Genomic DNA, 15,227 nt, shown 5'->3' on the forward strand with positions numbered 1-15,227 from the left:
AGTATGTAAGTGTTATATAAAAATTTAGTAAATATAAAATTTATATATAAAAAATTAATTTTTTAATAATAATCTTTTTCTTAAAACGATTGTATAATATTTACGGACTCTACAAATATATGTAATAGCATTGTTAAAAAAATAATATCACTTGCCTTTTTGCAATGAGAAGTTTTAAGGTTATATATATATAATAAAAAATTTATAAAAATAATTATAAATTGGTACAAATTTATGTGATATGTCAAATTGTATTTTATGTATCATATAAAATTACGTCTATTTGTAAATTTGCTTTTATAAAATATCTTTCTCACTAAAAATTTTTCTTTGGCACTTGAGAAAACTTGTTAAACTTTCAATTCCCATGCTTCTCTGTGTACAGTACTTAGGGTTAGGCTACTCATCATCCCATACCATACATTATATATATTTAAAATTTTTTTATTTTTATTTTTAATTTTATTCGTGTTAAATTAATTGAATTATTCTACTTATCATATATATACCACATATTTTTTATAAGAAAAAAAATTAAAAAAATATGTTATATCATGTGTGAGATGCTAAGTAGGATTATTTTAATATTTATTACCACTCAAAACATATTATATGATCAGCTTATAGCGTTGTAGAAACATAATAATAATAATAATAATAATAATAATAATAATAATAAATGAGGGAATGGTCCTACGTATTCGAGAACTGCATCTTAGGCGACTGTCGTCGACGTTGCCAACATTGTTTCTCAAATTGGGATGGACCCAAGAAAGATACTGGGCTTTTGACAGCCCATAATTTAGAGATTGTTTGGAAATAGAGATGATTTCTTTTAACTCATTTTATTTTAATATTTTTTTAATCTAAATTTACTTTTAAACATTACTTAAAGATAAGCACATTTTAATTTTAATTTTTAATTTTTCATCTAATCATTATAATTTTCTTAAACTTTTAAATAAAATATATTTCAATTTTTTTAAATTTTAAAATAAAAATCATAATAATGCTAGATACAATCGTGCAGTGTGTAAATGCAACACAATACTTTTAAAAAATAATGCGGTCTACTATTAGAGAATAAGGGATCATACTCATCATCTCACATCACATACTTTATATATTTTTAAAAAAATTATTTTTTTATTGTTATTTTATTTTATTCTTACTAAACTAATTAAGTTGTTTTACTCATCATTCATACAGTATATACTTATTATGGAAAAAAAGAAAAAAAAAATTAAAATAAATAGTGTGTGGGATGATGAGTATATGGATCTCATATATACTAACTTTTTTCAAAAGAATTGCGCAACATTTACTAACTTCAAGATTGCAAATATCATTTCTCTAAAAAATTATATTCTAACAATATTATAATTTTATAATATTTTTCTCCCTCATTTCCAAAAATCCAATAAAACTTATTAGACTATTGCATAACTATTAATAGATTTCTCTCATCAAACTCATTAGACTATATAATAAAACTTATTAGACTATTTATCGTCAAATCTCATTCCCAAGCATTCCTTTAAACTATTTAAATTTGAGTTTTAAGGGTTTAAAATTTTCATAACAATAAATTTACCCCAGTTGATTTTTATTTTTTATTTTTGTAGTATCATGTACGTTAGTTAGTCTTTCCTGTATATGAATTTGGGCAGTTTGGGACAAAATATGATAGTGATGTAGGCCACCTCCACAACAAGACGCCGTGGCATGGCTTGGACTGTCGGTGCTTACAACATCTGTGCACCGAACTTGGACTGTCGGTGCATACATATATACATATATAAATACTAGTAGAATTAAAACGTCCAAGGGACGTTTGCGTAGTGGAGGCAGATTATAAATGTAAAACTTTTTCATGAAAGTAAATAATAGTATAAAAGAAAAATACAGCAATTGTATTAAAACAACTGTATGTATGAAAAATTGGAACATAACAAGTTATTTTCTACAATAATAATAGATTGAGAAATTGCATAAACCCAAAATTATATTTTCACATTGCCTCTCTCTCTGTCTGTCTCTGTCTTTCTCTCTCTAATAATAATACTTAATCCATCTCCGTTAAAATCGCTTATTTTTTGTTTGTCTGACTTCCCTCTCATTTTCTTGCTTATAGTATTCCTTTCGGCCTTCTTCCACATTTTTTTATCTCAGTCTCTTTCAACCTTACAGCTTCAGACTCTCTCTCTCTTATATCGCTCCCAATAGTATTTCGGTAGGGTCCCACATGCATGTGCATTTTTGTTGTCGAAGAAAAGTTTACGTTACTATTTTAGATAAAATATTATATAATATATATTATCATCATCAATATCGACATGATTTACTTCGTGGAATTTTCTTATCAATTACTATTTTCTTAAGACAGCAAGCACCACTTGCATGATCAACCTGATCCTAACTTCGAGTCCCTCACGTCTATGATTCATGTGGTAGCTTTCGCTTAACAACAAAATTAAGTGGTACCCATCTCTTAAATTTAATTTTTCCACTGCCTCGGTTTCAATTTCAAGAGAGGGATGGTACGTTAAGGCCTTTTTCGTAAATATACTCCTCATTCTTGGATCTTTTACCTTTTCTTTTCTGGTTTTTTTTTTTTTGTATTTTATTTTTAATTGTCATGATCCTTATAATTACTTTTTCTTGGGGTCCAGAGTCCATACTCCTCCTAACACATTCAATTAATGAGCGGCTCATTATCATGCTTTCCACGCCTACCTATCTCTAGTATTACTACTATACTATTATTATTATTATTTTATTAATTGCTATATAATAAGTGGTGAGGTGCGTGAAGTGATGGTATTATAAAATAGATTTAAGTTAAAGCTGAAGTTTATAAATTTGTGAATTTAGATCTTTTTATAGATAAATACTTTTTCAAAAAAAAAAAAAAATAGAAGAGATAATAGAACATCAACATGCATTATTTTAAAAAATTGGAAAATAATGCACCTCTTTAAGTGAAAAGAATGAAAATGGGGTCGTGGTAATGACGAGCGCGATGTTAATTAATAAAAGATGAAACTCATCATACATATATTTATTATTTACTTTGTTTTTAAGAATAAGAATTTCTCATTTTTAAACAATGTAAAATCTCACACACTAATTATCTTCAATTTTATCAATAAAAAATAGATCAATATAATAGGAATTAAATTAACATGAATTCCTAACGAAGATGATCGAATCAATTTATGATCAATTCGATACTTTTTACCATGTCCAAAAGAATGAAGAAATGCCTACAAATCAACTTGCATATATATTTTTCTTTATTGGCCGGTTATGCTTTCGAGAATCATCACTGGCCATTTCTTTAAGCTGAAATAGCATGCATGCCTACTCTTACCAAAATTTCCAGTCTTATTTGAGAGAATAAAATATAATTTACATCATCTAAAAAATGACAAAAAAAAAAATAGGAGAACCTAACTAACTATATATAAATATGCATATATATATATATTGCAATTGACAACTGATGTTACATCGACCATTGGAGCATTAAAGACATGATGATAAATGAGAAATCATACAAAATTATATTATATTATTATAATTAAATATATTTGATGCGAGTTGGGGAATGATAATCCAATTATAACATATATTAATGTGCAAAACTGTACACATCTAATCTTTCCCAGCTATCCAATTAGAATTTCTGATTCCATATGGCGTAGGCAAACTTAACGAAATTGAATTCATACCTCACAAGCAATCTAGAGAGAGAGAGAGTAGGTGAGTGGTTGCTTTCATTGGAGAAGCATTATTGTCAAACTTTGGGCAAATTGCTTTTATATTTTTTACTTTGAAACAGGAAAGAAATGTAAGATAAGGAAAATGATCCCACAACCCTTGCAACCGACCCTACCCACTTCCTATATTATACTCCATAATATATTATCACGGGATAAATAGAAAGCACAATAGATTGAGAGTGTCTCCACACTATAATGATAAATTCGTATATCAGTAGGAAATAGTATTTTTTAGCGATAAGAACGCATGACTCATTCCTAAAAATTAGTTTATCCCACATGTCTGCAAAAAGCTTGAAAAATAATAAACGACAAAGCAAATTATCCAACGAAATGTGTCTTAAAAGTCAAAAGTAGAAAGAAGAAAATCATCAATATTCGATGATCATCGGTGCCAAAAAAAATAAATTATAAATATTTTTTCCCGAGCCACTCCAAGGGACGTTTGCTTAGTGGAGGCAAAATATAAATGTAAAACCTTCCCATGAAAGTAAATAATAGTAATCAGCAACACGTTCAGCAATCAGCAACACCACTATGCACCGCTCAACAGCAGATAAGAGGGGTGAAATGCCCTAAAATAAAGAACATAAGAAATAAGTACATCTCATTCAGTATACTGAAGCAACTGAGGTTATTCATGTGAATCAACCTGTTTAGAAGGAGAGCAGCAGCGCTGTCACGATTGTTGATATCTTGATCCCGTGAAATTTTTCCAAATAACAAGCAAAGATTTGTAAAATGAGAAGTTTCAGTTGGGATTTAGAGAACATTTATGGAGGAGATGAATGAAATTATTAAATCTAAAATACCATCTCTTAAATACAATTAGTATTTCAGATTCATATTACGGTTTTGTAAGAAGTGTGCATTATTAAAGGAGAAATAAAATAGAACACATAGAAGATCTAACAGAAGATAGAAACACAAATATAAATATTTGTGAAGTATTATTTTATTATCTCAAAGCAAAATTACAGAAATTTGAGGCTTTTCGCCTCAATCTTTAAACGCTCTTGCTCTTCAAAAATCTGCATGCATTTCCTATTTAAAGGAGTAGCCACTCGAAAAGAAGAGTTAAGCAAAGATTTTAAATCTCTGTTCTCTCGCTTTAGTGCTTCTATCTTCATGTTGGAATCCATAAGAAGCCGCTGAAGGATAGAAATATTCTCGTGGAGTTTGTCAACCCCACCAGTCCTAGATTACAGTCGCTGAGAATATGCGACAAGGGTTGATGAGTATCGGGTACCGAGACTCACAAGCTCGTAGATAATTTCATTATCTGACTTATTAGTCAGATCATTATTGGATTGCATTATAACACCTACGGAAGAAGCAGAAACAACTGGTGAACGAGGTACAGAATACCTCATATATTGGTAATGAGAAGATTGCTGAGCCATTGCAAAGTGAGAAAGCAGAAAGAGATTGCAGAGTAAGAATGCAGACTAATTTCAGAAAAGTGTAGAAGATGAGATGCGAAAGAAGATGAACTGAATAATTCTTTTATAGAGAAAATTATAATGAATCATCTCTCGTGAAGTATTTCTCTACAAGAGACAAGAGCGATGTAGTATCATAGTTGCGGCGCCTGACAGCTACAGAAGAGCAATATAGTATCATAGCTGCGGCGCCTGACAGCTACAGAAGACCTGTACAAATTCTACGGATCAGAGTTGTTCGGTCTAAAACAGATAGCCACCGTTTTTGTTGAAAAAAAAGAGAGAGAGAAAGAGGTTAACGGCTTAATTTTGATGAATTCTTTACTAACTATGTTATTTAGAAAGACACTTAAAGTATATCATTTATGTTTTTTTAAAGTAATCGAGAGTTTACCACTGAAACCGAAGATGTTAGACATGGGTACAGCTAAAAAAATCCTAGGAGGTCGAATCTGCACCGTTTTCCATCAGAAAACCCTCCAAACAGAGCAAAAAAGAGAAAACCAAAGAAGACAACGGCCAAAATCTATTCTTACAGAGCTTTATCAACAAAAACGGAAACCCACATGTAAATTCTATGAGATATGGCAAAAAAAAGTAGAGAAAATAAGTGAGAGGAAAGAGAAGGTGAGGAGCGAAATGATAGGAGTCTGGGTGGGTAAATGGAGAACAGTTTTATTTCGTGAGAGGAATGTGGGAGGTTTGTGTACGTGATAATACACACAAGGGAAACCCACATGCAATGTATTTGTGCTGAGAAGTGGATTCTCTCCCACCAAATGAAAACCAGGTGTCCTTAAAGCGGTTTTTGGTTTTGTTTTTTTGGTGAATTATGACTTGTTTGGATGGTCGACTAAGTATGTCTCCGACCCATTAGATCCCTAGATTAACTACTCTACTCGCAACACCATTAACATGATATAACATCATATTTAATACATTAGACTACTCGTTCATTATTAATCAATCATTCAATTACAGTATTGGCATTTAATATTTTTATTTTTTAAATTCTTTTTAAAATTTTTTTACATTTATTTTTTTAAATTAATTTAATTTTTTTTATTTATTATTCATATACTAAATATTTAATAAAAAATAAAAAAACATTTGTTCATATACGGGTTTAAACCAGTATATATGAACAAATTTAGTAAAATGAGATCACTAATTAGCTTCCACCTATTCATTAATTAATGGTATGAACGGACAAGATCATACAAACAATGAAATTGTTTATAATGATAAAATCAAGATAATCATGATTAATTGTCAAGATCATCTTGTAAATATTAGTGTAAATATTAGTGTTTAATAATGAAAAGATCATCAGCACATGGAGGCCCCTTTCAGCTTTTGGACGCAAGGGAGAGTTTTTTTTTTTCCTTTTTGAAAGACACACATTTAGCTGTTTTGGACAATGGCAATATATTACAATAAAACTTTCAAAAGCTTGGCCATATCATCAAGCAAGTCAAATATTGTGAAAAAGAGAAAGAGATTTCTCAAAAAACACGTACCCACACGCGTGCGGAAAACAAAAGAAAAGAAAAACTATACCATAGACATATTTCATCGTTCTTCTTTTCTATTGTCCTCAATCATCCAGACGTCCTATCACCCTGCAAAACTACTGCTGCAACCAAATCTTTTCGCGGATTCATGATGACTTATAATCTATTACTGTATACCTTTAGTTATATTTATATGATGTTTGGCTAATTACTTGACACCATTGTTTTCATTACAGAAGATAAAATTTAGTGGAAGATGGCAATCCACATGCAGTGTTTTTATTATTAATATTGTTATAATTGATTGAGATAAAGAAGTTTTATATAAAGCCTCTTTATTTAAATCTATGACACAGCATGCAACAACACAAGGATAGCAAAACTTTCTATCCACCTTAGTATATTAAATTCAATATTTTTGTCTATAAGACAAGCAAGGCTCGACCACCAACACACCATGTGATTTACGCGCATTATCGGCCCCATTCACCACCTAAAAGCTGGCCCACCAAGCCCACAAAGATAAGACCCCTCTACTTAGCGATATCCCATTGGCTATTGATTTTATTAAATTATTTTTCTTCATTCGTCGATTTCCACAAAAGTCTGTGTAATTCACATGCTTGGGCCCACATTCCTTTATTTTAAAAAAATGTATTTAAAACATGAATTTATATTTGAAAGTGCCACGTATACTGTTTGTTCAATTATCTTACGCGCATTATCGGCCCCATTCACCACCTAAAAGCTGGCCCACCAAGCCCACAAAGATAAGACCCTCTACTTGGCGATATCCCATTGGCTATTAATTTTATTAAATTATTTTTCTTCATTCGTCGATTTCCACAAAAGTCAGTGTAATTCACATGCTTGGGCCCGCATTCCTTTATTTTAAGAAAATGTATTTAAAACATGGATTTATATTTGAAAGTGCCACGTATACTGTTTGTTCAATTATCCAACCACGTCACCTGTGATTTTTTTCTTAAATATATCTTATTTTATAGTTTTATAAAATGTCCAAGATCGGACACTTTTTTTTTAAAAATAAAATTAATTTTTTAATAATAAATTTTATTTTTTTATTTTTAAATGAAAGATACTTACAAAACTAATGACAGCAGTTCTATTCCTTGTCCTCTTTATAATTATTTAGTTCTATTAGGACCAATTTGTCAAAAGTTAAATTGTCTATATCAATGGTCTGATTATTAGGAAAAGTAGTTGAAATTAACAGCGTTTCAGTGAACATCTGATCGTGATCGAATGGCTGATAGGACTCTCTGCTGCTTCTGAAAATTCTTCTTCTTGAAGACACGTCATACCACCCACCCGTCTTCGGTTTTATGTGCTGTCCCTAGCCAGCTAGCAAAGTCAAAGTTAGCTGCTGAAATTTGAACAAGCAAACAAAAGACTTGAAAAGAAAAAGAAAAAGAAAGGCTCTAAAACCTCCGGTGAGATCTCAGATCTTTCGTGACCGACGAGATCGGCGATGAAAACAGCATGGACCCACGAGATCTCGGATCTTCCGTGACCGAGGAGATCGGCGACGAAAACAACGGAGAGTCCATGCTTGCCCTTCCGAAATAACTCTTAACATAAAACAGCCATCAAGAATCTTAAGAGAAAAATGTGAGATGGAGAAAGTAGCACCGAAGCTCCTAAGCCGACGAACTGCACCGAAGTGGTCACTGCTTCCTTGAACGACCGCGTCGAGATCAGGGTCTTGGGTGAGATCGGTGCTATCAGCCCCTTTTTGGCCTTCGACCGCCATTTCCACCACCACCCACGGCCAAAACTTGTTTCTCTTAGCTTCAAAAACATCCTTTTGCAGGTGAGCAATCTTCTGGTTAGTAAAAAGTTCGGACTTTTTGGTGGGGTGGAGTGGATCTTGAAGCTTTGGCAGAGAGCTGGGTTCGTGAGCTTCAGAGAGAGAGAGAGAGAGAGAGATATGAGAGAAGAGAGAGACAAAGAGAAGAAGAATCGAGAAAAATAGAAAAGTAGAAAGAAAAATATAAAGAGCCAACCCTGACACAGTTACTAAAGACCAAAAAATCATTATATAAAGGGACACAAAGGAAGAAAACAAAAGGTTAAAAAAGTAACTATGCAATAAAAACGGAAGAAAAAAAACGGAACGCAACAATTCACTGCTCATTCCTGTTTATTCCTGTAGAAGCGCGTAGATTATAAATGTAAAACTTTTCCATGAAAGTAAATAATAGTATAAAAGAAAAATACAGCAATTGTATTAAAATAACTGTATGTCTGAGAAATTAGAACATAACAAGTTATTTTCTACAACAATAATAGATTGTGGCACCCAAAGACATGGACCATAGTTGAAAGTCTGATGTACAATCTTCACTGTTAAATCAACACAAAATGATAAAAAAATATATATATGAGTAGTTTGATGTTTTTACTCTGATCCATCATTTTGTGTCATCCTGTACAGCATTAATAGAGACGACATTGAAATTCTTGAACTGCTTTTGGTTGAGTCGATCGAGGTCTGCAAGAAGTTCAATCTTCCACTCTTTCTGTGAAACTTGTGCCACAAGATTTTCTATATATGACAAATGTTCCTGCAAAGGGAATTTTTAATTATAATTGCATAATTAATAAAAATTTAAATAACTTATATGCTAAAAATTTATGTCTTCTAAATTAACACAAATTTTTGAATGCAATGTTTTTAATTAAATTACTATGCATGTTATAAATAAAAATAAGATTGACATAATAGACAAGTATATAAAAATCAATTTCAACGATTTTTGTTATAATTTACTTTTAAAAGTTTTTTTAACATAAACCTCAATGTATTTATAGATAATGTATTAAATATGTTAAAAATTTTGAGATAGATTTTTTTACTCGCAACAATAAAGCGAATGGAAAATAAGAAGATGTACATCTCCAGTATGATTCATAAGCTCAACTGCTGAATAACCGAATGCTTCTTCTACAACTTCACCAAACATAACAACAGATAGTCTTCCTGTATTATCGTCGAGTTCAACATATGCTCGGCAGCTATAAATTTGTTGGAAATATCATTTTAAGTTAGAATCAATAAAAACTATACATTAAATCTATTACATAAATTATCAAATAAAAGATTTGAAAGATACATACCGTGGTTGGGAAATGCTTTCGTGTTTGCAATGGTAACAAAGGAATGTATCATTGTAATCATATCCAGTTCCTTTATTACAGCCAATACATGACATGTAAAAAAATATCTGGCGCAAATCAACCACAATTATGTTCGCCTTTATCCAAAATTTTGTTTTCTGCATCACATTAGTTAGAGACAATTTTTTAGAAGAATTGATTGTATAAATATTTGAATCTGTTACTAAGAATAGGATTTTACCGCCATGGGTTGCAAACTTTTGATGAATTCAGCAACATCACAATTCTTGATTATTTCCCAAATGCCAACAGAAGATAGAGATGCAGATGGGTGTGTCAAGTTTTTTGCAATAATACTCTTGAGTAATAAATCATTAATCGCTGCCCTTAAAATTCATAAAAACAAATACAAAATAAGAAATAAAAATATGAAAATTTCAATATTCAAATTGTATGAAACAAATAATGACTTATTTGTAATGATTACCACTCTTGCAATGAAGTTGGCTCAGGAATAACAGGATTGATCATAAATTTACTTTTCGGACGTGATGATAGAGATAATCCTTCATTAGAAATAGGCATCATAATTAATGCAAGCATATATAATGTAAAAGAAAATATAAGATTGTTAATTATTAAAAATACCATTATAAGAACCAACTCTTATTTTGGTTCCAAGTATAATTGGCTTTGTCTCAATCATTTCCGAGATTTTTTTGCATTCATCTTGCACGAATCGACCCCACATAGTTAAACATATGGGGTTTAAGCTACAAAATTAGAATAAAAAAAAAAGAATTAGCAAAATATGCAATAAATAAAAATTGGAACATAATTCAAAAATAGTGAACTATTAAAAAAATATTTTTACCCTTGATCGATAACATATATCTCTTGAATAGTTGTTGGTCTATGTACTAAAGTTATCTCTCTACATGGCTTGATTTGGATTGCAACAGCTAAAATGTCTGACAAATAAGATTTAAATTTTTAGTATATTGATAATTAAATATTCTAAAGTAAAGAGTGAATTACCTATTTCTGCAATTGAATTCTTGTAGGCATCTAATTCATTGAATGGAATGAGTTGGTACTTTGGTGGCTCCAATTGTCCTTCATCCTTTGGAACTTCCTCAATTATCGTTTTAGCATTTAAGATCCATTGATATTCATATGTTTCAATTCTATACTTCGGATCCAATGGCTTCACATATGCATTACTGATGTAATATGACTGGAAAATGTGCAAAGTATCTTGTCGCGAGTCAATATCTTTATCAAATATTGTAGCTTGCAGCTGATTTCCCTGTATAATATAAAAAATTGTAACAGATAATTTACAAAAAATAAATTGTAATAAATAATTGACTATAATGATTTTCTTTGATTTTAAATTGTTTTGAGTTATGTGTAAAATTTTTGTTTTTAAATGTGTTACAGGAAGATAACTAAATTAATAGAACATCGTCGACATTTATATAAGGAAGCCAAAGATTTAAAAAGTCAAACATCAAAAGACCCAACAAATTAGCAGTAAAAAAATAAAAAATAAAAACAAAACTCAATAGATAGAATGCAAAAATAACAAAATCATTTACCAGTTTTTAATCCACTAAAAAAAATATAGAACAATAGATAGAAATAAATATTATACCTCTGGATCAATCAATGTTAGGCTTTGGTACTTCACTGGTGAGCGTTGGCCTGTTCGTTTGGGTGACTTTTCTGCCACAATCATTTTGATTTTCCAGTCTCTTGTACTTTGAGTGATATCTTTTATTGATGTATAAACCGTCCGCATCTTTAAAGCTGTTCATACACAAAAATATTAAATGTGTAAGTATAGTCAACGCAATATTAAATAAAAAAAATTGCAAAGAGAATTTAAGAGTATAATAAATTAAAAAATACAATACTAAATATACAGAAAAGAAAATTCTATTAAGTGCACAATGTTGTTGAAGTAATTAAACTGAAATTATACAATCGAATCATTACCTATTTAACATTAATCTGAAGATGCTAATCTTAATAATTCCGTATAGACAATATTTTTTGTGCAGTTCTTTTCTGATCGCTCAGTTGACACTGGCCGTATTAAAATCCTTACTGTAGATGCAGTCTTTGCCCTTGATAAAGTCACATATAATTGACCGTGTGAGAAAACAGGTTGAGGTAAATATATTCCAACAAAATCCAATGTTTGCCCTTGTGACTTATTTATAGTCATTGCAAAACTTAATCTGATAGGGAACTGAGTTCGTTTGAATGGGAAGCCACTATTTTCATCAACATTTGGTAAGAATGGGATCCTTGGAATAAAGACCCTTTTTCCGCTGTGATGCCCAACTGCGATTTTTGCATCAATGACATTTTGATCAAAAGCCTGACAAATTAGACGTGTTCCGTTGCATAGTCCTTCTGAAGGATTAATGTTTCTAAGCAGCATGATAGGACAGTTTATCTTCAGTAACAATTCATGAGGAGGAAGTCCATTTGGGGTTAGAGTATTTAAAAAATCTTCCATAATTGACTGTTCAGATGTATCTATTGCTTCATCAAAGCTATAATATCGCTTAAACTCACCAGGAAATCTATGAATTAGCAATGCATTTATTTCATCAACATAACTGTTCTTTGGTGTTAATATGGCCCGATTCATCATAGCTGAAATATTTATTGAATATTCATGAATATCATGGAAAACAACATCTATTAAATGATCCAAAGAAGTACAGTCATCTTCGTAAGGAACAAGCATGCCATCAAGAATTTTTATAGTTTCATCAACTGTGATTGGTGGCATTCCGTTGCCCAATTCTAACACATATTCTGAAAAGACTGGATCCAATCTTGCTCGCATATTTTCAGTCTGACCGGTGCAAAACTGCAAGTGCACAGTATCGTAGTTTTATAGTAAAGTAATAAGTAGAGTATCGTCCTCAGGGATTGGTACCTTACTCTTGCCAAATACCAAAATTTTACTAATCTCAATTTTATCTAGAGGAATCGCTAAGGTTTTTGTAGTTGCAAATAAACTTAGATCAACTCAAAGAGAAATAAGCAAAGAAAATAAAACTGACTTTCAAAGATCAAATTCAATGGGGAAGAAACCTTCTAGGAAATCGATTTCACCATAATTCTTCACTATGCTTTTCTCATCCAGCTAATTTAACTTAAACCTCTTTTGTCTATTAGCAAATCTCTAATTCATCCAAAAGCCTCTTTCGATAGTCAATTGGAAATGATTCTAGTTTATCAATTCACACAAGAGTATGCAAATTAAATAATCAAGAACGCAATAAGACCAATGATTTAATTACTACACAGGTTCATACAAGTCTTTCGATCTCTATACTTACCTATGCTGAAATGTCCAAGATCTACCCTATGATTCCCTCTTTCGATAGCAAATCACAAGATTAATAATCATCTAATCAATGGCCAGTTAATTAGAAGCATTAAACTCAGAATAAATCAGATAAACAAATAGAGAATAGCATTAAATTAGCATGGACAAACAAGCATAGTTCGGAATTAGGTTACATCGTTTTCCTAGAAAGAAGAAAATTTAGCTCATGCTAGAATTGTAATTCAACATAAACGAATTCACCATAATTGTTCTGAGAAGATGGGAAGAAGAAAATAAACACTGAAAAATCCTCCTTGCAGCCTCAACTGGTCGTCAAAAGCTCAAGGGAACGATTCAACGCCTTTCTCCCGTCCGTGCTCGTGTATGAATCCAACGTACGTGCAATAAATTGGAATTCCGTCTCCAAAACAAATGATTTGAATCCCTCTAGCTATGTTTTTCTCTCCCAAAGAGTGTTCTCCAGTCAAAAACCGCGGCTCTAGAGTGAAGAATGTCCTTTTATATGGTCCCACGGCGGAAAACCTAAAATCTGTCAAAATACGATGTTCGCTCGAGCGGGGTGTCGAGCGCGCGTCGAGCGTTCGACTCTGCCTGATTTCGCTCGAGCGTCCTATCGAGCGCACATCGAGCGTTCGACTCTGCCTGATTTCGCTCGAGCGGCCTATCGAGCGCACATCGAGCGTTCGACTCTGCCTGATTTCGCTCGAGCGGCCAATGTCTCCGCTCGAGCGATCTTCGTTTTTCAGCAACCTGCTCGAGCTCCCTGTCGAGCGGCAGTCGAGCGTTTGAATCTGCCTGAATTCGCTCGAGCGGCCAAAAGCCTCCGCTCGAGCGAACTTGTAAAATCTGCAATATGAAATTTTGCAAGCCATCAAATACCCCCAAACTTACAACTTTGTTTGTCCTCAAACAAAAAGAAAAACAAATGATAGTTTAGGCAATATCAACTCGACCCCAAAGAGAAGTATCATCACTCACCAAGCTTTTATGAATTTAGATTTCATCTCTAGTATCTTACTCTTTTAACATCAAAGATAGCAAGAAAATCAATCAAAAATTTTGCAATTTGTCAAGCAAGAGTTAGGCGTTTACTTCAACCTAAAGCTAAGACCTTGAGTGTGTGTGTGATATAGTCAATTTAACCTCAAACCACCTGCAAACTCAGATAAAAGTAGAACAACCAAAATCAGAAGAATTCTCTTAAAACTTAACCCCATAAGTCCAATTTTCAGAAATCCTCTCCACTAATGTAGTCAACACCAAAATCAAAGATCAAAAGGTCTTTATTAAGGTTGTAATGATAGGCCACAGGGTGAGGGTTAAGAAAGAACTGGATATGAGAAATTAAATCAAACTGGGAAAATACTTAGTGAAAAGAACATTAAAAGAGAAACTCACATGATTCAAATCATAGCTCTTTCTTGGCAATATGCTCATACTTGTGGCATTATTATTGCTGTAATCACTGATGTAATACCAACACTTCCCTTAACAAAATTTGAGGTAATTCACTTTCCACTTGGCGACTTCTTTTTCTTTTCTTTTCTTTTCTTTTTCTTTTTCCTCCTCTTCTTTTTTTTTTTTCTTTTTTTTTTTCAATCACTTCCTTTCTTCTTCTTCTTTTTCTTTGATCAAATGAGCAAACATAATACGTTTCATCATGTAACCAATTTTCTCTTTTAAATGTAACTCTCCACCAAAGTATTTTCTCAAACTATCAACGGTAGATTCATTGTTTTTCAGGCTTAGAACGGGCATGGTTTATGTAGTTTAAAGAATCAATAAAGGCTCATGAAGGCTCAAGGGGGTTGACTATGGAAACACACCATGTAATGATGGCATGACATTTAGGACGGCTGGGAAAGCTTTTTGGTTATGCCAAAGAAATGCCTAGATCATTTCTCTAATATTTGGTCTCAACTAGGATTTCGCCTCAAGGACCCATCAACGGATTCTAGAGCAAAGCAAA

The 15,227-nt window shown here is 31.9% G+C and overlaps 2 protein-coding genes across 2 annotated transcripts; both read right to left on the bottom strand.

The window, feature by feature from the left end:
- Nucleotides 1–10,853: 10,853 nt before the first annotated feature.
- LOC122306739 (replication protein A 70 kDa DNA-binding subunit B-like) lies at nucleotides 10,854–11,640 on the bottom strand. Its single transcript, XM_043119250.1, has 2 exons — nucleotides 11,540–11,640; nucleotides 10,854–11,191 (listed from the first exon to the last, which is right to left on the bottom strand). Exons 1-2 carry the CDS (start codon nucleotides 11,621–11,623, stop codon nucleotides 10,868–10,870), a joined length of 408 nt encoding a protein of 135 aa, XP_042975184.1. The 5' UTR covers nucleotides 11,624–11,640; the 3' UTR covers nucleotides 10,854–10,867.
- A 253-nt stretch (nucleotides 11,641–11,893) lies between these two features.
- LOC122306313 (ATP-dependent DNA helicase PIF1-like) lies at nucleotides 11,894–12,748 on the bottom strand. Its single transcript, XM_043118745.1, has one exon. It carries the CDS (start codon nucleotides 12,746–12,748, stop codon nucleotides 11,894–11,896), a length of 855 nt encoding a protein of 284 aa, XP_042974679.1.
- Nucleotides 12,749–15,227: the final 2,479 nt, after the last annotated feature.

This window comes from Carya illinoinensis, chromosome 4 (assembly GCF_018687715.1).
Source record: "Carya illinoinensis cultivar Pawnee chromosome 4, C.illinoinensisPawnee_v1, whole genome shotgun sequence".
Taxonomy (NCBI): domain Eukaryota; kingdom Viridiplantae; phylum Streptophyta; class Magnoliopsida; order Fagales; family Juglandaceae; genus Carya; species Carya illinoinensis.

Coding starts and splice junctions, on each gene's coding strand:
- LOC122306313 (XM_043118745.1), bottom strand. CDS start 12,748: ATGCGAGCAAGATTGGATCCAGTCTTTTCAGAATATGTGTTAGAATTG.
- LOC122306739 (XM_043119250.1), bottom strand. CDS start 11,623: ATGATTGTGGCAGAAAAGTCACCCAAACGAACAGGCCAACGCTCACCA. Junction 11,192..11,539: donor TAACATTGATTGATCCAGAG/GTATAATATTTA, acceptor TATATTATACAG/GGAAATCAGCTGCAAGCTAC.